Source organism: Microtus pennsylvanicus, chromosome 4, assembly GCF_037038515.1.
Source record: "Microtus pennsylvanicus isolate mMicPen1 chromosome 4, mMicPen1.hap1, whole genome shotgun sequence".
Lineage (NCBI taxonomy): Eukaryota > Metazoa > Chordata > Mammalia > Rodentia > Cricetidae > Microtus > Microtus pennsylvanicus.
This window is the reverse complement of record NC_134582.1, coordinates 76,631,913-76,654,905: the sequence shown is the minus strand read 5'-3', so window position 1 is coordinate 76,654,905 and position 22,993 is coordinate 76,631,913. Positions and strand designations below refer to the sequence as shown.

The window sequence follows — 22,993 nt, the reverse complement described above, 5'->3', positions numbered from 1 at the left end:
TTTTTTCATTTTTAAAATGAAAAATTCATCCTGGAAATGATTTGCTGCTTAGCGGCTGACAACAGGTAGTGAAGGGTTCGCTAAGTCAGGGATTCTAATGAAAGCATGGGCTGTGGGACAGCAGGGTTCAGGATGCAGACGTGCAGGCTCGAGGGCAAACGTGACACAGGAAGAAAATGGTAGAGAGTTAGAGAGAGGAAGTTCACCCCCAAAGCCAGGAGATTTAGATGAAACATCTCTGCGAGGCAGAGAGAGGCTGATCAGACAGAGAGCCAAGGAGCAAAGTTCTCAACATAAACTTGAATGAAGAAAAGTTTCCAGGAAATGAGAAAGAATCTAATTCTGGAGTTCAAAGAAGCACACAGCATCTCATCTTAGCGATGTGACACACGCTGAACAGAGCCAAGGTGGCATCTAGGAAATTCAGGTCCTTGAAAAGCAGAAAAAAAATCCCACATTTTTCTCTTCTGTTGCCTCTGGCCATGGTGCTTCCTAGGGGTGACTTAGAAAGCAAGGGGCTTATTCTGACCTAAAAGTCCAGGGGGCTGGGGTCCGTTGGGCTCTGGCAGGCACGTCATGCAGAGTGGAGCAAGATGGTTGGTGACATTTCCTCCATACACGGCAGGCCAAGAGAGGCAACGGGGCCGTGGGGAGAGGCTCTACCTTGTAAAGGTTCCTCAACCTCCCTAAGCAGCATCACCAGCTGGGAACCAAGAGTTCAAAGACTCGAGTCTCTGGGGGACAGTTCTCATTCAACCCAGAACAAATCTCTCTAGTTTCCAGGCACAATGGAAAATGACTTCCAAGACAATTTTTGAGGAAAAATCTTAGAAAACTAAAACATCCATAAAACTGGAGAACACCACAGTAACTCGGGTTTCCCTTAGATTGCAGAGGCTATGGGAACCTTAACCATAAAGTTACCAGACATCAGCATCTGCAGCAACTACAGCTACAGCTCTGCTCCAGAGAAAACTTGGAGCCTTGAACATCCTTAACATTGGCCTATAAAGTCCAGGTATGACACCCCACCATCTTTAAGCTTCTTTATGAAATAACGCAGCAAATCAAACAATAACAGATAACATGGAGGGAAAAATGAAGAGAAAAGTATACAAAATGAAAAGTCATTTTTCTCAGAACTAATCCTGGATGCTATATCATTTCAGGGCACACCACAGTGGGCTCCCGGCTTCTCCCCACACCCACAGGCTGAAGGGGAGCCTGTCCGGAGATGGCCCTGTGGTCGAGCACCTAGCTCAATACCTTAGGTACGGCAGTGAGGAAACTCAGCCTGCCACCCCACCCTCAAACAGTGGGTCAGGTCTGTGCTGCAAGCATTTTAGACAAAAGTAAAACAATCTCTATTATTTAGCTCTAATCTGTGCTAGCCAATATAGTCAGAGAGGAGAAAGCAACAAACAGAAAGGGAAGGGGAAAGAATGTAATTACATTTTAATATTTAAAGAAAGATGTATCACTGTTTACACCTGGAAACGCCAAGAGAGCCAACCTGAGATAGTGGAAACGAAGCGAGAATTCAGAGAGGGAGTAGAAGGGAAGGAGAATTCATTTACAGTCGTGCCAAGATGGGAACCGTGGCGACAACAAGCTGAAGATTACCTCCACCAGCTGTGAGCAGCCTCTAAGATGAGGGCCTCAACAGCTTACAGCTGGAAGAAATTTCAAATAAACTGAGCAAATGCATCCTGAGGTTGAGGAGGGAAGAAAAACATGACTGGCCAGAGCATTCTGATATAAAAATTAATGGCAAGAGAAGAGAGACCTACAATATACCAAGACCAAGGGTCAATCAACTGTGATTTAAACTGCTTTATTAACTGTGAATTAAATGGGATAGAATTGATTTATGGATATTTAGAAAAGTGGAACTTGGTATTCAGGAATAAATCTCAAACACAGCATATATATCAGACATGCTATTGACAGAAGAAAGATTGGTCAATAACTGACAGAAAGGAGGCTAGGTAGCTATCCCCAGCTTGGAGCAGAAGCCAAGGCCTCCGGACTGTGCACATACACAGAGTAATGCAAAATCTGAACAAACACAGAGACACTGAATTAGCAAAGCATGAGAAAGTCGCTTTACTGGATTGAAGTGAAAAATACCCTTCAAAGCCTAATGCAAGCTTTATAACTTAAAAAAACATATAATAAAAAAATGAGACATGCAATTATGTAGAAATTTAAAACTTTCTCACTAACAAGAAAAATACACAAAGTCAAAGTTGGGAAAAATCTGCAATACCAACCACTAGCCAAGCACTAAGCCCATAGATACACATTTTCCTACAGAAGACAGGACAAAGCACAACTCCAACAGGAAAAAAAAATATACAAAGAAATTAAAATTATTTTGAGGAAGCAGAAACCTAAGAATGTCCTGGAGATGAACCAAGTTATCCAGATTCATTTGTGATAAAGAGGATGAAGGCAGTGTGGCATCCTTTTGTCCCACGTCGGCAACAGTGACTAGGTCTGTCACTACCGTGAAGAAACAGTATTCTGTTTTTTTTTTCTCTCACCAGAAACATCTACTCCAACCTCTCTGAGAGGCAGACTGGCAGCTGCGCTGAGGTGTAAAGATGCACGCTGTGCACTGGGGATGGACCCACCACCCTAGGAATGTGCACACAAGATTTCCGTCACTGAAAGCTCTCCGGAGTGTCTGCGTTTCTGATGTGTGCCCAGGCATCTTTGTGCACATGCATACGAGCTGCACAATTTAACACGATTAGTAGACAGACAGACAGACAGACTTCTAGTCCACTGGGTACAGCCCCCAGGAGGCAGAGACTGAAGGAAAGCCAGACAGGAAAGGCAACCCGTGGGAAGGCAGAACACGGCCACTGGTTGGGATGCTGTGGCAGGCTGGCTCCCTTGCCTGACTTTGGTGACAGGAGACACCTGACATCTTTTCCTATAGTCCTTAAATCCAGTGTCTTTTGTTAGCTGCAGTTTGTCACCAGCAAAATATTGTAATTAAGGAGAGTTCATGTAGCAATGGAAATATGATCCTTTTATGTTTGCATAGTATTTTTCACACTGAGAATCTCATGGTGACCTTGAGAACCACACAGCAGAGGCTTTTACACACCCATTTTACAGTCGGCAATGCTAAGCACGGGGAGGATGCTTTGCCAAAGGAAGGAATTACTCAGTGAACGGCCACCGTCATTTGACTCTTAGCTTCCTTAAAATCATGTTAAATGCAGACAGGCACCTTGGGGCTTGCCTGCCGTTCCACAGGGTGTTTAATACCTGTGTCTTTCTGTGCACAGATCTCTGCCGGCCTCCGTGCCCCACCTCCTTACCTCCTGGCCTCCGGGCCCCTCCTTACCTCCGGGCCCCTCCTTACCTCCTGGCTTCTGGAAGCAGTAGCACCACTCGTTGTTAGAGAGTTTGCCGTCCTTGAAGGAGTCACAGGAGTTAAAGAGGGGCTTGATGCAGGGCTCATACTTGTCCAGGTAGATGGCATTGATCTCCGAGTGGTCCAGCAAGAGGTCATAGTTCATGTCCAACTTGTTGAACATCCAGCCCAGGGAGTCCTTGCAAATGGGCAGGATGCTGGTGTCAAACCCTGCGAGAGAAAGGGACAACTCAGCTTTCCAGACAGAACACATGCGGCTGTTCCCCAACCTGGTGCCCCAGAGGGGCTCCTCCCTCCAGGCTTATATATGAGACAGAGACATGTCCTAAAAACAGGAGCCAACTTTGGGGAAATATCTTCAAGAGAGAAACCATTCCCTGTGATAATGCATCTGTGATATAAATATGAGTTCCATTGTCTGCAAACCGGCCTACAAGACGTGTCTGGGAGGAAAACTACAAACACACTAAAATATAAAGTGTATAAGACTGAAACCTGAGCTCATTTTTTTTTATGAAAAAAAATGAAGACTCAAAATACTGGAGGAAGGAGTGATAGTTGGGGAGACAACGGCAGGTGAATGAAGCTCCATCTATCCCAGAGGCCCCTGCGCCCAGTTCAAGACTGGAAGGGAGAGCACCCAGGTCCCGCCTCTGTTCCCTTTCTTCTTTTCTGCAATCCCCAAGGAGCCACAGGAGATGGAATCCAGACCAACTCAGACAAGCATTTGTTTCTTATTTCCCCAGGGAAGGGGATGTTGTTTTTCTTAAAGGATTGTTTCCACGCGGAGACTGTAAAAAACCCACAGGAAGGGTTGCTTAGACTCAGCTCCCCCCGATCTGGAAGGCACAGCACTGTGGACAGACACCAAGAGACCATCTTTCTCTCAGAGCCAAGGGATGACAAAGGCTTGGCTTATCCTAGGCACTGATCTTGAGGACTGGCTTTGTTTTCCTAGGATGCTACAGATAAACATGTTTCTAAGCTATAGTCTATAGACCTCATTTTTCTCACTAAATCCAAGGAGCACTCCTGTGAAATGCTGTCATCTCTACTTTGTAGATAAAGAGATAGCAAGCTCATGTGACTTCAGAATTGGGATTGGAACCCAGGCAGCCCAGTCCAGCTCTAGAGTTCCCACCCAGTCTCTCCCAAGCGCTCTCCTCTGCTTTCTTTGAAACATTTTTACTGAAATCATACAACTGACTTAGGGTGTCATGACTGTGATACAGTGTCTATAGTGTAGGGTCCTGATGAGACGGACTGTCCGCTCCAGTGTGCCCTTCACTTCTGGGTATACCATGGGGACCTTGGTTTCGTGGGACTCGTAGAGGAAGCAACATCTTCATGGCAGATTTGCACAGAAATCTATACAAAGACTTCAGCAAACCTGTGAGCTCTTAGCAGAGGCCAGACTACCCCTCCTCCCCCACTACTGATGCTCCCTAATCCACAAGAGGCCTTCTAAGGGATGACCTCCGCTTTCTCTTTAATAGCCTCGGCACTTTTGGCACACATTATCAGTAAAAGTATTTGCTTTCCAGCTCCAGGAGTTCCCTACCAGTCAGCTTTAAGTTTACCCTTCCGAATAAATCGTCACATATTTAAATTTATTCATTTTACTACCAAAGGATAACATCCTTTACATTTTTTTTTCCAGATGAGACTATGGGGTAGGACATGGCCTCTTCTTTAGTTGCCATTATGATTCATCAGCAGAAGATGAATTATGTGTGGCTTAGTCAAAAGGTCAAGCCTGCTCTACCTCATTTCCTCAGAAAAGGGCACCTGCACCTGGCATCTGCAGCTGTCAGAGACAGAGAACGGAGCTGGGAGCAAGGCTGGGGGCTGCCCTTTCAGGACTTAGGGACTTGACAATGTGTTGCTCTTTTCTCTGGCCTTGTAGGACCAAAGTATAGTTCCTCCCCAGCATCCTTCCCCACCCCACCCTGCCCCGCCCACCTTGGTGGCTTCAGGACACCAAACCTACAGAGGCTTCAGGGACTCAGTTTGCTCCTAGATATACTAGTATTTCCTAGGCTCCCACTTGTCTACAGAAAGTCTCTGAGGGCCGACTGGAGGCTTCCAGGATGTTTCTTCCCACTAGCCTGCTTTCTGTGCAGAAGTTTTCTGAAAGCCTGGGGCTGGGCTGCTGTTGGGGGACTCACAGACAAGTCTTTCTAGATGGAAATCAGTGTTCAGTGTTCGTTCACAAACTGCCAGGGAACCTCTGGGAGGAACTGGAGGGGGTAGGGAGAAAAAAAAAACACAAACACCAGGAAAAAAAAGGACAAAAGAAAAACCTCTCTCACCTCACCATCCTACAGACAGGGCTACCAAGAATAACACCCGTAAAGCAAGTGCCATCTGCCGGAAGGCCAGGGAGTGAAGGCTTCAGACTAAGCCATCCTTCCATCTTCATTGATCTCGCCAGGAAGCTATGCGTGTCCAAGAATTACCAACTGTTAAGATCATTGCTTTTGTTCTTGAGACAGCATCTATCCCTGTGGCTCAGGCCAGTCTGGATCCTGTCTATAAACAATCCTCCTGCTTCCCTAATGTATGGGAAAGCATGGGCACAACCATACTGGTCCAGCTGGGTGACAGAGTTGACACAGCACCGTCTCACCTCCTGCCTGCAAGCCAGGAGCTTTGCTCTCACAGGTCCATCCAAACCTCTGGAGAGAAGGGGGCTGGCTAAAGACTTTGACCAGGGCATCTCAAATGCACTCACAGCCAAGGTGCCTGTGTTTGAAGGACCAGGAGGATCAGGGATGGCTATTGCAGCAGTTAGCACAGCTACCTTGGAGTGCAGAGCACTGGGAGGTGGTGTAGAAGTGTGTGTGGCCTCTGCTCATCCCAGAGTTAGTGGGGAAAGAGGGGAGGGGTGCCTGTTTTGGTTTCTGGGGAAAGTTAAACACAGCTGCCAGTATACACAAAAGACACATGAGCTGAGCTGATGGCTACACTGTTGCCCATATTAGCAAAAACCCACAAGTCCCAATTAAAGGCTCCTTAAGTTGTTATAGCCATGATTAGGATCCTATTTGGTTCCTGCAAGAAACTACTCAATAACATGAAATCATAATGATATTTCTAGGTGTTTACATTTCCAAATGGTTTATCAGCCTGCGAAGTGTGCAAAATTTTCAACACATATGCATTTTCATAAATGTGCAAACTTTCCAACACACATGCATCTCCATATTTAACATGAAAAAGGACTGTAACATGCGTAAGTTATTAAATGGGTAGGTATTACTCTGTGTGTGTTTATATTTACACACAAATAGACACACAACTTTTTCTATATAGTATGTTTTCTAAAATATCTATATAAAGCATGACCTCTTTGAAATCACATCTTTTTTTTCCAAAATAAATAACATTATTTCTCCTGATTCTAAGCATCACCCTTCTTTAATAATTTAGTGTTTCTAAAATTGAGACTTGTTTTAAGCCTTTCTTTAGCTAAACCCACATGACTGATAACGGAGAAGGGATACTGATAGCGAACTAGCAAGAACAGAGTGGGCTTACTGCCTTGGGCTGTGTCAGAGCTGGTAGGCTTGATGACTCTGTTGGCATCCTCGTGGAGAGCCCCGAACCAGTCCTTCAGCCGCGAAGCGAGGTTCCTCAGCTCCTTGTCTGTGCAGGCTGCAGGGGAGCACACAGAGCAGACAGTGAACACCCAGATTCTCGGTGTACAAGGTCATCGGCCAAGCTGCATTCAAGGCGATCCTCCTTGCCTGGACACTCTCCTCTCTCTCTCTCTCTCTCTCTCTCTCTCTCTCTCTCTCTCTCTCTCTCTCTCTCTCTCTCTCTCTCTCTCACACACACACACACACACACACACACACACACACACACTCATACACACTCATACATACATACATACACACACACACACACACACACACACACACACACACGGGATGCTACTGTCACGAGTCAAACATGGGACAAGGAAAGAGGCTGGATTCCCAGGACAGACAGGTTGTTGGGACTTGGACTGTCTCCGATAAAGCAAGCTGCTGGCACTTCCCATTTGTGCAGCGTCCTCCAACTCTGACTGACTTCCCTTTTGCTGAGCACATAAAACTTGTTATTGCAGTTTAGCCAGAGAACATGACACCTTCCAGTGTGCTCACACTGAGAGATTAACCAGCTCACGCTCCTAGAGAGAAAATGCCTAGGGCATCATGAGAGCCCAGGAGGAACAGATTCCCCATTTTGTATTAGGACAAGGTGGACCTGTGAATTTGGCCTCGTGTTTTTGCCTTCTAGGTTCACATTGCAGCTCTCCACAATCTGGCCGGTAAGTGTCTTCACCATGGAAGAGCCTTTTCTGCCTCAGGCCTGGTCACCAGTATAATGTATGACGGAATGACGGGGGCTGATACTGACAAGAACAGGAAGAAAGCCAGGCTGATGGGTGGCGGCAGATAATGAAGTGGGTGCCAACTATTTGAGGGTTCATAGAAGGCTATAGAATACTTGGGAAGGGAAATTCAAAAGGGGATAATGATGGAGAGACAGGAGTGGACTCTGGGAGTCTCTCTGCTGTTCTCTCAGAGCCCAACTTCATTCTAAGGGAGAGAATCTTGGCTGGGGGCCCAGGCAATAGAATGCTATCAGGACACAGGAGAAGAAGCAATTGTCTTGTGTCCTTTAGCAATTAGAGAAAAGTTTAAAAACCATGAGGCCAAGAGGAACCAGGAACTGACCTTCATGACTGCCAGCTTTTCGAAGCTCTAAAGCTGGCATAGAGCAAACAAGCTAAGAAGCTGAGCACACCACCATTCCAATGTGGAGCTAAATCTGGTCCTGTCCCAGTGTTGAGAGGACACAGCTGGTGGCTCAGAACACGTTGATGTCCCAAGCTCTCCTCTGGAGGCCTCAGAGGGCAAGGATGGAGGTACAAACTGTCATCCCAAGCCCACTCCAGCCTCCAGAAAGCACAGTGATCGACTGAATCCCAGTGCCTGGCCCCGGCAGACAGCCTTGTTGTCAGGGAGAATTCAGAGGAAGGTAATACATGGTGGGCAGTTTCCTCATTTTACAGCTCATGTCCACTGAACCGTGGGTTGGTGCAGCGGCCAGCTTCGCAAACCTCACACAATAAAGGTCTTTCTCCAACTTCCAAACAGGTGTGGAACTGCAGACCCAGGCTGCCTCTGTATGACCTGCCATGTTTCATTTCTACCTTCACCTCATCTGGGATGCAGGCTTTGGTATCACATGGTATCCTGTGCATATGCCCAGATGTTGATACCAAGTTAATAACCACCCAGAGATGCTGCTTCGTCCTTAACACACGGACCTGACTATAGTGTCAGACACAGTAGGAAGTGAGCAGACTTTCTTGTTGGTAGTAGAATGTCACACTGTGGGGTCACTCTGCCTAGAGTAAATCTCAGCTTCACCACCCACCATAGTTCTATCCCCAAATCCCCAGAGACCTCAGTTTCCGTATCTGTAAACAAAGGACAATAAGGTCACAACAAACCCGACGGTATGGTTCAAGCTCTTAACAGATTACAAGATCGTTTGATACATGTGCCAGATAGAGTTTTAGTTCTTTTCCATAATTATTATCTTAAATGGAATATTTAGAGATAGGCTTAGTGCAAGCAAGTGCTGTAAATTTCAGAAAATAAAGACTAAGTCAAGTGCAAATAATCAAAACTCACTTTGATACCTACAAACTATGTGCAAGTGGACACCTGTGTTACCCTACATAAGGGAATCAATATTAAACAAATGTACAAACTAATTCCTCAGGCACATGTCTCATCCCAAGCTGCTCACTCCCCAGCTGGCTGAGCCCTTGCACTGGCGGCACAGGATCCAGATCCTTCCACCAGTGCAGGCTGCCACACTGGTTATAATCAGGCAAAGGTGGCTTCCGTTCTCTGATTTCTACCCTTGCAGAGGCTCTCATGGTAACTAGCTACACAAATGTCTGTCTCTTCTCCTTCCCTTTGGCCTTTTAAAATGGACTGAGAAGGAAGACAGTAAGCTCCCACAAGCCACCTCCCAGCACCTCTGCTACCCTGTGCTCACACACAGGGAGAGAAGCGGTTGCTGCTGAAGGCAGAGAGGTTCTTGTTTCTGCCTCAGTATGGAGTATAGTTGCAGGGATGTGCTCACAGTCATCCGCTTATCAGTCCTAACCCAGAGCCTCTGGGGACCAAGCCTGTGCCTTTCTGACCTGCCCAGCTCTAAACGGTAGTGTGACTGTCCAAAACCAGGATATGGACTTGCCAGTCAATCTCCCATTTGGGAGCTGAAAAACTCATTTCCCCTCTACCGCTAGTACACCATCCATTTAGAGTGTTCTGAGCAGAGAAAATTGCCAAGTCAACTTGCGATGAAATCACTCACACACTGAGATAAATTAGTCAGCCATGTTTAACTAAACCCCAAGACAGGCAGGTAACCTGCATATTCACAAGCCTGCTGGAGTCTACCCCTGCCCCAGGCCTCTCAGAGCCCAGAGCCCACGGATGGCTGAAGGAATCAGGCCATGCAATCTTGAAAGAGTGAATATGTCACTCAACCGCCAAGTCCAGCAGCAGGGAGCCATGGCGTGGCTGGAGGGAGATCAGAGAATGGAAACAGAGATAGAAGACACCCAATTATTGGGCCAGTTCCTTTGCGGTATCTTCAACTGAGTGGTCTTTGAGAGGAGAAAGCCAGGCGCAGCCTGCCTGGAGCATGATATATTTCAGAGGAATAAGAAGGGACAGACGCTTGCAGAGAGCTGTTTGTTTGGATTTGGCGCTCCGGCCACAGCTCAGGCTGGCTGCCTCTTAAGGTGTCTAGCACTCCCCGAGATGATGGGACTAGCTGGAAATCACAGCTTCGGAACTGGGAAGCCAGAGAGTATTTCCCAAAGTAATGTTTTCCAGTCTGGAACTGCGAGCCACACCCACCTGCCATTCCTGTCTGCCAGGAAGAGGGACAGTTCTTGTCCCAGAGGAGTTCTGCCTCACCCCCATGCCCACATCTCCTGGTGGGAGAATCAGTCTGCAGAGCAAAGGATGCTCTCCTGGAGACATCTGTTTAAACCAGGACAACCAGGACCAGCATGCAGGCATCACTGAGGTCTAGCGTTTCGGTTCTGCTCCCTCCCTGTCTCTACCCGTGTTTCTGTTGCCCTTTTCCGCTAGGAAGTCTCTGCTCAGAGGCCTCTGCTGCAATCCTAGTTCCCTGTTGGGTCCCTGCATCTTTCCTGCATGACTCCATCTGCTCCAACAGGACCAGGGCGTTGACAGCGTCCCTGCGATTCTCCGACAACCCCTCCAGCAGGGCCACATCCAGGAGGCAGGAAGTGGTACCTTCAGACATTTGCCCTCAGAGCAGACATTTGGAAGCTGCCCTGGATTTCTTCATGTTCCTCGCCTTCCCAGTCAGCTGGCCACAACAGGTTTGTTTCTGTCGCTGCCTTCACTGCCTAGTCCAGTCCATGGCACCAACGTTGCTCCCACTGGGTTAGCCACGACAGGCTCCTACTCTCTACAACCTCCCAACCCAGCAGGCACAGTGACCGTTCTGAATGGGACACTGGGTCAAGTCACTTTCTCGTCTGGTACTTCTGGCTCCTGGGGTGCTCTGTTAGCTGAGCCTTAGTCCATGGTATAAGTGGCCTGTGGGATCAACCCATAGTTTTCCCTGCTCTGGCCTTGCTGCCCTTTCCACTCTTTACCTCAATGTCCCTAACCAGGTTACCTTGCCCATGACTCCCTTACATCTCAGTTTTAAGGTTATTTCTTTCCCGAAGTCTTCCAGGCCAGTGCCATCTCCCCCTTGATCGTAAGAGCTGCTAGCCCTCAGCATGGAATGCAGCCTGCTACCTGCTTGAAGGATGCTCTCATTATGTAGCTATTGGCAGACTCTCATAACCCTCTCTCCGCCTCTCTCCGCCTTTTGTAAACTGCGGTTTTTCCATCTGTGAAATGGCAAATAGAAGCTTAGCTGCTAGCATCATTGCATGGAATCAGATATCGGTAAAGCATAGCTCACAGCGACTGGCACGTAGCAGGGACTCATATCCCAACTGTCTGCATGATATGTTGGCATTTTATTGTTATGCTTTATTTTTAAGTCCAAAGAGATAGGGTTGATATAAAGAATAACATCTCCCCTCATTTATTTTATAGCTGTGCCGAGCAGAAGGCCAAGAGACTGGGATTTCAATTTCTGTCTGCCTTCTCCTAGTTGGATAAGCGGTGATATGGGTGATTAGTGTGACTTCCCCACACCCACATTCCCAGCCTTATTGTAGGGGGTATGCAGTAATTGTTCAAAATATATTTATGGGAAGAAAACATGAATGATTGATTGAGCCCATTGGTTACAAAATCCCAAGTCAAGAGCTACACTAAGTGGTAGGATTGGGGTTTGAAGCTAGGCTGCTCTCTCGCAGAGTCGGTTCTACGCCTGGAGGGTTGGGGGGAAGCAGCTTCCTTGGATAGACTGGGCTTGTGGGTAGCCAGCAGTAATGAGTGCAATTAATAAACCTGGTCAGGCCTTCACCTGCAGTGGGAGCTCCTCCAGTGACACAGAGAGCAGCTGGCCCAGCAGTTCAGGATGGAGAGGGCAGCAAGGGAGGCTCGTGCCTTCGTTAGCGCTGGTGTGAGAACGACGGTCTTTCGGGAGAACGGCAGAACAGGCTGCCTTGTGTCACAGGCGCAGTCACCAGGGCTTCATTAGGAAAACGAATAGGACCATGGCACATTATTCTACACTGTACAGAAAGACAGCTCACTCCCCCAGGAAACCACAGCACACAGGCGGGGAAGGGTCCAGGTAATATGGCGCTCTCCCAATGGACTTGTGTCTGCTTGCAAAATATGACCAGACTGCAATGAGCAGAGGTGGCTCCGCAGAAGCTAAGCTGCCCAGAAAGCCAGCGTGGTGATTTTCCAAACGTGCCTTCTCACCACCCCACCTGAGAGGCAAGGAGCTCGCACGGGTATGGAATGTGCTGGAACTGAAGGCTTTCAGCAGGTGACCCAGATGGCAGAGGAGATATGTGCTGTGGCCAAAGCTAGAGACAGGGCCTCTCTTTGTGTCACTGCAGCTTGGGGCAACAAGGAGGAAGAGAGATGGTTAGTCCGTCAGTATTACCTAGTGGGGCAGCTAGATTGCCAGGGGAGCAGCCACCAGGAAGAGGCAGCCATGATGCCTGCTCCCCATCGCCAGCCTGGCTGCTGGCCCTGGGGCCCCTATGGCTAGTCCTTCCCAGGTCCTCTTCCCTCCCACAGACGACGCTAAGGCCTGGCAAAGAGCAGACGAGGAAGCTTTAAAGTATGCTGCAGGCCCCTATCCTGAGCTAGCCTCTGGTTATTAATGAGCGTGGCAGCTGAAAGAGAAGATGGCCATTCCAGAAGGCAACTTCAGAGAGGACACATGCAGAGGTGCAGAAAATGCTGGGGAAGCGACATAAAAATGCAGACGGTGACTGCATGCACATTCTTATTCAAATCAAGTGCTAGCACCTACCTGAGGGACAGGAATAGGCACCTGTGATGGTGTCCCTGTGCTAGCAGCTCTAACTGAAGCTGCATCTGAGCATCCACGGGGGATGTCTGAAAATGGCAACCCTGACATTACGCCAACATCCCAGGATACCTGCGCACCTCTGCCAGGGGACAGATTCTCCGGGTCTGCTCCTCAGTGCATGAACTTCTCCAGCTCGAGAGCCCAAGTTAAACACCTACTCCACCTGCCCCAAACCTACCTCCTCCCACGCCAGCCTCACGGATGCTTAGCTCAGGGCTCTGCAGAGGCTAATATGAAAACAATCCGGATTTAATTTAAACTTTAGTGCCTCGGAAGGTAATTAAAGAGTTGGGCCAGACTCAAGTTCTTTCTGGGAGCAAGCCGAGAGGCCTCTCCGCAATGGAGACCTGGTGCGATGGTCCTTTCTTGCTAATCTCCCTCAGCCCTCCTAGGTACTGTTGTGAATAATTACTTCATCAGAGCGGCTCTGGATCACTGAGCTCCAAGTGCTTGCAATTAGCAGCTTCTGCAGAGGGTCCAGCTGAGCCTTCTTTCTGGCGACGATTAGACGCTGGGATAAGACTTCCAGAGCCAGGATCTGAGCAAAGCAAGGTTCCTTCTTAACCACCCTGTCTAGGCTAGTTTCCCCTCTCACCATTACAGCCTTGTGCTGCTGGTACCCGCGGGGCTCTAGGCTTCCCTTCCTCCACGGGACTAGATCTAGTTGTTGTTGTATCTGACATTTAGCAGGAGTTACGATGCTTGAGCAATAGACAGGACGGCTGATGAGGAAATGCTGCAAGACCTTGACAGAGGAAGGGCACAGTGACTCCAGAGTTCCCTTTGAACACTGCTCTGATAAACTGATAATACAAATAAGCGGACTGAAGCTGCTTATTCAGGTTTTGCAGCAACAACCAAAACCATTATGCCTTCAAGGACTACCAGGAAGTCAGGAGTAAGGAAGTGGTTTTTGGAAAGACAAGGATCTGCCAGTCTTCGGTCTCCTTGCCATTGTAATGGAGGTAAAGCAGAACTAGTCAGCAGAATTCCAGGAAGAATTAAATCGAGCAGACTTAAGCACTCAACCACAGGCCTGACACCTAGACCACCGTAGCCAGCAGTGATTCCCTGCTGTGTTTGTGAGCGCAAAGCAAGGCCATGAGGGACCAAATGGGAAAACTAAAGGCCAGACCCTACACACATGGTGCTTGAATGCAAGTCATCTCATAATGCTACCCAGAAAACCCTGATTCTCTGCTGCCATTCAGAGAAGTCCCACAGTCTCTCCCTGGTCCTACAGATAGTGAGGGGAGACCCCGAGACTCACACTCAGGTCTCCAAACTCAGTGTTCATCTGCTCCTGTGTTACAGCCCATGATCCCAGTGGTTCCTGCTCTGCTCCTCCACAGAGTCCCCACCTGGCACATCGGAATGATCTTGTGGTGCATTAGCAGCAGGCTAGGGACTATGCTCCCTTTAGACTTTTGAATACCAACCCCCAGGAGACCAGTTGTCCTCAAACAACTGGCAAACCTTCAGGAGCCCCTGCTGCTTCCTTTTCTGTAAATGGGGACAATGGCGGCCTGGGTCTTACTCGTAGCTGAAGATGTAATGCAGAGTGCTGGGAGAATTAAGTCTCAAAACCAACAGGAAGCTGCCACTACCTTCTGAGCTGGGGGACTTTGGGGGCTAACAGTACCTGCTCTCGAGAGAGTAATATTGACGCTTCAAGCCACACGCGACTCTAAAGGGGGCTCCATGAAGATCTTTGGAAAGCACACACCATGAATCCCATTCTAACTGGAGCTCACTAGACAGACTAGGCTGTGCTTAAATTAAACCGTGTCACACATGATTCTAGCTTTTACTTTTCAGTGCGTAAAACATCAATATATATGCATGTTCTCTTATCCTTAGAGAAGGTGCCGTTTTATGCAAAAGCAGGAACAAGGAAGGAATTAAGGCTCTGTCATTCGAGGAGCTTGCTAATAAAACCCTCCTTAAAAAGCAGTCTTTGGAAGAGCTTCAGATACTGACATTAAACCTGGAAGCCGAAACGTTAACTAATTAATGGTACAACTCGCAATCGGGGATGGATGCATTTCCTATTAAAGCCATTAAGACTATTCTTGGTAACCCGATTTGAGGTTCAACGTTCCCTGATTTGGGAAAGGAGATGTGTTTAGAGTCTGCCCGCCATTTGTAAGTGCGCATTCGCAGAGTGACACTTGTTTCCCCCTTGAACAATCTCGCAGGGAAAGTTGGCCAAATGAAAGAAGCTTTGGAAACTTCGGATAAAACCCACAGCCTTTCATAATATTCCGAGGCAAACATGCATTATTGAATATGCAAAATATTGACTATAAATGCCAGCTCTGGATTCAATTGTATTTCTAGCAGGTGAGCCAGCATTTGCCTGTTAGAGGAGACTTGGCATAGGCTGATGTGACAATGAAGGAGTTCAGGGCCACCCAGAGGTGTTAGGTGTCCCCAGAGAATAAAAGCCTTGCTGAAGAAATGGCAGCAGCTATTCCCATGTAAGCACGCAATGAGGTGCTCTCCCCAGACAGGCTGTAGACGGGTTCAGCCTGAGTTACTCTGGGTGCTGGAGCATAACGTACTCTGCTATATATTGCACACTACATAAGCAAGCACATTTCCGGTCTACGAGGTAACATAAGTTGATCAGTTTAGGTCAAATGGTATAACCAGACCTGTGAGTAGCTTTAGAGACAGAACTCTGTGTTTGAGGAAGGGATAATTCATGAAGAATCTCCATCTTAAAAAAAAAAATAAACCAGTTTAACCTGCTCAAATTCAACATTCAAATCTAGGAATTACAAAGCATAATTTTTTATTCTGTGTTTTCAATGCCTAGAGCACAGACATTTCTACCCTTAAGCAAAAGAACACTCCACTGCTAGTTAGCACTGCAGCGGAGAGCTAAGGGCAAACTTTGAGCTTGAGATCTTAGGCTGGGTAGGAAATCTAGGAGGTACCTGGAACCCATGTTTGGCTTCCTTAGGGAGGGGACACTAAACACTGTCACAGCCATAATCTAGTGACAAAAGAAATGAGACATAGAGTCCCTCTCCCCAACCCCCAGTTTAGAGCAGATGGTGGTGCCTTAAACCAGCCCTTTGGAAGGGAGGCGACACCACACCCTCCGGTGACAAAGGACGGGTAAGTAGCAATATCGCCGTGTTCTGAGTCCAGAGTAAGAAGATGCAGGCCAGAACTGGACTGAGAACCCAGGAAAGGGTCATTGAAATGCCCGAGTCTGTCTTCTTTATTTTCATCAGGTCACAAACTGGGGACTCATCAGGATAAATAAAGCAGGATCTAAGAAGAGACTGCCCAAGACGGAAGGTACCCCAAGCTGAGTGCCCGGCTCACCAACCCTTTCTCCCTTCAGGGTAGAGACTCACTCTCAGTCTGTCCTTTCCCCCGGTGTGAGTGTGGACAGTGACTTGACATGAGAAGTAGCTGACACCTAAGCCCCCACAGACCTTCCAAGACTACACCTGACCCAAGGTTGAGATATCAACCACCATTACTTCCAATTTGATCAAAATTGCCAGTCTAGCGAGCTAGTATCTACATGGGAAAACAGTAAGCAACTTCTACCTTCCTCTCCATAGATAATAAAGAAGGTACGCAGAAAAGGGTGGAATATTTCACTTTCATTAGAACTAGAGGAGGGAGGGAGGGAGGGAGGGAGGGAGGAAGGGAGAGAGGGAGGGAGGGAGGAAGGGGAGAGAGAGAGAGAGAGAGAGAGAGAGAGAGAGAGAGAGAGAGAGAGAGAGAGAGAGTTAGTTTTGAAAGCCAGAAACTTACCAGATGGAGTGAAAAGTAAAATGTCCACAAGGGTCTATAAAATGATAACAAACACAATAAAATAGCACAAATATGTCTGCCTCCCTAAAGTTACTGAAATGTTCTGCTCAGCAAGAACTAAGGAATGTGGTGGGGTAAGGGCCAGAAACAGATTAAACAGAAACCACACAGGAAGAAAAAAGCATGAAAAAGGGGGGGTGCATCCTAGAGGCAGCGGAGCTCAGAAAACACACCAATATAGTTCCTTGTGTTTTGTGCAGACGAGAGGTTCACTGTAAAATACAATGGAGTGTGACAGGGACACTGGAAGTCGACAGAGCGGAGTAATGAGCAACGCCCTCTTGGGCCAGACCTCTTCACAGAGACAAGGAAACTAGGCCCATGCAGAGGGGCCATTTTAAAAGGGAGCCATCTGCCTGTCCTGGTAAGTTGGATGCTTTTGGAATTGTGAAGTCCACGGAGGACAGATTGGTTACCCTCCCCTGAAGACTCCATTGTTCTTAGTGTTTTAAAGACTGTGACCCTCTTGGTTTAGAGACTTCATAGAGATTGGGGGGAAAGCAGGTAAGACAACCAGAGAAAACAGCAGGAAACAGGAAAATGGGGGCCAAGTAAGCAACAGAAATGGAACAATTGCCTTTGGAGAAAACAAGAAGAAGATAAGAAGAATGCAGTACATCAAAGCTCAGAGGAGGAGGAGGCAGGATGAGAGAAGCTGAGACTGGAGGAAGCAGAATGGACAGGAACCACAGCAAGCAGGAGGGCGTCACTGTACATCAGAGAGGTAAGTGACAGCCCGGAAGCTGAGGATGCTCCTCATGGGAATAACTGATGGCCCTGAGCATACCATGGGAGCATAAAACAGAGTGGGATGCAAATCCAATTCCTTAAGTAAATCCCATTTTACAATCTGGGCCAAAGGAATGGCCTCAGGATGGTCAATATGAAGATCCATCTTAATCAAATCACTGGATTTTCAAAGAAAGTCAATATGGTGGTAGAAGATACATCCTAGGGACTTCTGAGAGAGAAAAGTACAATGCTGCCTCCAGATTTCAGCAACATTCAGGGTGGGAAAGCAAAGCCTGAACCAGAGCTGAGGCAGAGAAAAAAAACAATGAGAGAGAGCAAATCAAGTCATCTAGGGTTTTATATAGCAAAGGCAAGTGCTAGGAGAATCTGCGTATTGCCAAGTAGGGGACAGAAAGGAAGGGAGCTTTAAGGAAAAATGGAGGGTAGGGGAGAGAGTAAGAAAATCATCTGGGTTTTATCACTGTTTATAGTGTTGGTGGGGGATGTTGGTAAATGCCCCAAATTTCAGCTACTCAAAAGAATCAAAGGTTCAAAGCACACCATGGCTAAATAGGAATTGTAAGACCAACTTGGGCAACTTAAGAAAACAAGCAGCCGGGTGGTGGTGGCAAAGCCAGGTAGTGGTGGTGCATACCTTAAATCCCAGCACTTGGGAATTAGAGGCAGGTGGATCTCTGTGAGTTCAAGGCCAGCCTGGTCTACAGAGCTATTTCCAGGACAGCCAGGGTAACACAGAGAAACCCTATCTTGAAAAACAAAAAAAAAAATAAATAAAGCAAACAATAGCACCAACACAATCAAATTTAACTTCGATAGCAATAAATGTAAATGAGCTAAATTCATCTCTCAAAAAGATAAAAATTATATTTCTAGCCACGTCACAAAGAAAAATCTAACTAGATATTGACTACAAAAGATTTAACAGTCGGGGAGAGGGAGGGAAATGGGAGGCGGTGGCGGGGAGGAGGCAGAAATCTTTAATAAAGAAATAAATAATAAAAAAAGACAAAAAAAAAGATTTAACAGAATTGAAGGGGCTCAGAAAGGCTACCAGATGTTTTCATTATAAATTTCCACTGTGGAACTCATAGCTCATTTGTGGCCAAGAATACAAGGCTCTATACTCCAGTACTGTCTGAGATAGCAAAAATCAGGAAACCATTCCAATACCCCCTGTAAGTTGGTTATAACACACCCACCCATTGTAATCAATAGTTAGTTGTATCATGTACAGGACTCTTTGGGACACAAATTTAAAAAATAACTCAACATTCTATATGTATCACATAGGATCCTTGTCTGTGCTTCTATAATACATCAAGAATCTAATAGGAGTTGGAGAGATTGCTCACCAGTTAAGGCAACTTACTGCTCTTGCAGAGGACCTAGGTTCAATTCCCAGTACCTCTACACTGGTTCACAACAGTCTGTAACTTGAAGGAATCCAACACACTCTTCTGACTTTGTGGGCACTGAATGCTCATGATGTATATACATACATGCAAGAAAAACTGTAATGAGTCTTCCTCTGTCCCACTAGCCAGCTCCCAAATAATGACATAGAGACTTCTTATTCATTATGAAAACTGAGTGTATAGCTTAGCCTTATTCCTAACTAGCTCTTACAACTTAGCCCATTTCTATTAGCCTACATTCTATCATATACTGCTCATCCTTCTTCCTCCATGTCTCCTCGAGTATTTCTCTCACGCATCTGGATTCCTCCTTCTCCTCGTTCTTCTCTCTGCCCAGAAGTCCCACCTATACCTCCTGCCTAGCTATTTGCTGTTTACCTTTTTATTACACCAATCACAGCAATATGCATTCACGGGGTATACAATTATCCCATGAAACAAAACACTCATATACACAAAATATAAATTAAAAAATTGATAATAGCAAGATAAAACAATGAAGGGAGAAATGGCTTTAAAAAAGAGAAAAAACAGGGTGGGGAGCTTTAATTTGGGAAACTATGAAAGGTCAATACAAAAGGAGAGGGAGGGAGGAAGAAAAGCAGCACTGGAGATGTTTGGAAAGAATATTTTAACCACAATTACATATAATAAAAATAAGTATACATCTATAGATAAATAGACAGACCAACAGACAGATAGATGGATAGATCTAGTTTTAAATGATGCTATATCACTTGGGTTGACCCCAAGAGGCATAGATAATCTCAGAAAACCTTCTGATTCAGGACACAAGGAATTTCTTTTGAGTTGTCAGTCACAGAGTCCAAGGGACTCCCCTAACAGTATAGGGTATTGCTGCTGTGCTTGGGGGCCTCCCAGAGGCTGAGGGAAGTCCCTATTGCTGAAGACACCATGCACTTCAGACACACAACTTGAGGGATCTGACCTATATCTAACCTGAAAACTCCCCTCCCTGAGGACTAGCTTTCATAGTACCAGGAGTTGCTAGGCAAGCTTCCAAGGTAGGGGAAGCAACCGATAGTCCTGTCCAGCTGATGCCAGGAGCCACAACAATGACCAGCATGGCAAGATGTCCCTAAGGGTGCAATAGCAGCACTCACACACCTTGGCAGTAAACAAAGATGTCTAATTGGACCTGAGACCTGACCCATTCGGTAGGAGAGAAATCAGACCTGGCACAGGACATTGAGCCAATGCCTGGGCCTAGTGAGACCATGGATATTAGAGGCCATGGATGTCCTATGAACACTTGAACTAAACCACGTGATTCCTAACGGCATTCTAAATACATGTCCTTCTACCCACAGGTAAGTGTAGTTCTCAGGCCTCATCAAAGCTCCTCTTTGCAATGGATAGAGATCAATGAAGCAAACACAACTGGTTTGAATGAAGAGAACCTGTTGTGGGCTGTCCAGCTCCATGGATACATCTTCAATACAGCTCCTGCATCTAAACCTCAAGAAACACTGCAGAAAGGGGGCCAGGAAGACTGTATGAGTCAGAGGACCAGGAAAACTGCTGGGTGGGGGTGCCTCCTAGAAATGTCAGAGAAGCCTCCCATGATACCTACAAAAGACCCGGATAGAGGAACTCTCACACGGCCTCATCTGTAAACAGAACTACCGGTAACCAATGACAACGGCAAGATGGAATATTAGTCCTTTCAGGGATGGGCCCCCTAATTGGTTTTCTGATACTAATTGATTAGCCCTGAAATCATGTACGTATGACGAGCACTAAGTAGTTTAAGGAAGGCTGTATTTATATATTTATGTGTATACACATTTATACATACATATATATGTAATAATAACAAAGAAAAAAGACCATGAATTTGAGAGAAAGGGTAAAGAGGGATGAAGGGAGAAAAAAGAAGTTGGAAATGGTGTAGTTATATTTTAACTTTACTTTTTAAATAAAAAGTAAATCTTTATAAAAAGAAACTATTCAAGGACACATGAAAATTAGTAGTGACAGTTTTATTTTGGGGCAGAAGCCAGACCACTGGGAGAAGAGCCTGTATTGCTTTAAATGGCTTTTGTGTGTGATATAAATATACGCACAGCATCAAAACCATGACACCGTCCTTGCCTGTCTCCCTCACCCAGCCACCTGCTCCCCGAGTCAAGGGACTGCACATCACACTCAGTCATCTCTGCAAAGTCAAGGTCTGGAAACAATTGTGGCTGGTTGGGACTTCACAGAGGATAAATAACTGGATGAACAGATAGGACAATAGGAAGGATGAAGTTTGGGTCTGGACCACAGGGGACTTCTTACCTGCAACTCAAGACAGTGTGCACCTATCCATCCATCCATCCACCAGTTTCATGCTTACATGCTGATAATTGGTTTTTGACCCCAGAGGGGTGAAATCATCCCTAAATTCAGGATTTTTTAAATCCAAATAATTTGTGTATTGTTCTGCATTGTTCCCCAGGACCCTAGGGGAAAGTCTAAAATAAGCCACTCCCTAAGCTACTCTGAGGAATACAGAGATGATTAAGACACAGCCCTCGCTTGGTGCCTGGGATTCACTCTCAGCTCTCCTGATCTGTAAAAGATGGACAGGCATGTCCCTCACACCAAGCTTGTGGAGTTTAGGTGATGGAGTCAAAAGTGCTCTCCCGGAGTGCTCCCTGATGGGGACCCAGGGCTCATGCTTACCTGAGAATCCCCCCCCCCGGAGGAAGCTGTACATGCAGCCCAGCACCTGGAGTCCCACTTCTCTGTGCCATATCACAATGTGTCAACCTCCTGGGCTGGCCATCAGGGCAGGAAGGATGTTGTGGGGTCCCCGATTTACCCCTAGATCCCAGCAACCTGCCTGGTCAAAAGCAGACTTCAGTAGGTTTACAAAAGCATAATAGGGAAAAATCTGAACATGCTTGGTGACGTGAAAACAGCTTCCACTACTGCAAAAGCACTGAGAACTTGCTTGGTGAACGGACTGAAGCCTTGGCTGGCCAGCAAGTCCCCGCAAGATCAAAATGAACAGCTAAAGTCAGGGGAACACGCTCCCTGCCAAACAGTGAACGGACCTGAAGGGGACAGGAGAGCAGACAAGGATGAAGATACCTTGTCTCAGCCAAGCCTCAGAACGCCTCAGGGTGGCCTTTTGTCTGTGCTGCATAGCTGAGAATAGCAAACCTTCCATCTTGCCCATTTAAGCCTACCCATTTAAACCCAGGACCAAAGGATTCTTGTGTGCCTTGAACCCACAAAGGAAAGAGGAGCTCTGACCACTTGACCACAGACACTGTCACACCGACTCCCTAGGCTTGGACAAAGGAAAGGCCAGGACACCTGCTCGTTCTCAGTGAGTACAGGGTCTCTCAGGCTGAGCCTGGATCTACTACTTTCTAGGCTGGGGTTGCCTCCAGTGCTAACACTTCTGACCTCAGCCCTCTCCTGCAGCAGCTTGGAAGACCCCGGACAACCTCAGCTTTGTCTGTCATGATTGCAGGGTCCTAGAGTCCCCTCAAACCTGGCTTCTTTCAGCCCTGGCTTCTCAATGTTGTCTGGGTAGTTACCCCTGTGTAATTTAGTTTGCCAGTGTCTCTGCAAACTTATTTGAAAACCATGGAAGGCTGCTTACAGAAAATTAAGCTTCATTTTCTTTAAGCATCCAGCCAACGGTGCAGGCAGGGGCTGACGATTTGGAGATAACTGGCTTTTGCATATGTAAACATGATGCATTTAGCAAATTACGCAGACTTCACACTTCAGAGCATTGAAGAAAACAAAGAGGTCTTCCAGGACAACTCCAGTGCAATCGAGCCTTTCCGAAAAGGATGCAGAATTATTGGCTTGGAAGAAGAATGGAGCTCAGACAGGAATGGAAAATAACAGTTTATAGTGTGAAGCACGGGCAGAAACAAGAATTGGAACAGGTCTAATTTTAAGTGGTTTTATGGCAACTCTAAGGACTTGTAGGAATTATAGATGGTACGTGTTTTGAGATTGAATTCACAGTAAAAAGACATCGTACACTTGGATT

At 46.7% G+C, this 22,993-nt stretch overlaps 1 protein-coding gene across 1 annotated transcript in view; it reads right to left on the bottom strand.

Moving 5' to 3' along the window:
• Spock1 (SPARC (osteonectin), cwcv and kazal like domains proteoglycan 1) overlaps positions 1-22,993 on the bottom strand; it is a 463,728-nt gene that overhangs the window by 11,151 nt on the left and 429,584 nt on the right. Inside the window, exons 7-8 of the mRNA XM_075969465.1 lie at positions 6,932-7,048; positions 3,380-3,601 (exon numbers count right to left, since the gene is read on the bottom strand). Coding sequence (XP_075825580.1) covers positions 3,380-3,601; positions 6,932-7,048 — 339 coding nt within the window. The remainder of the gene's footprint in view (positions 1-3,379; positions 3,602-6,931; positions 7,049-22,993) is intronic.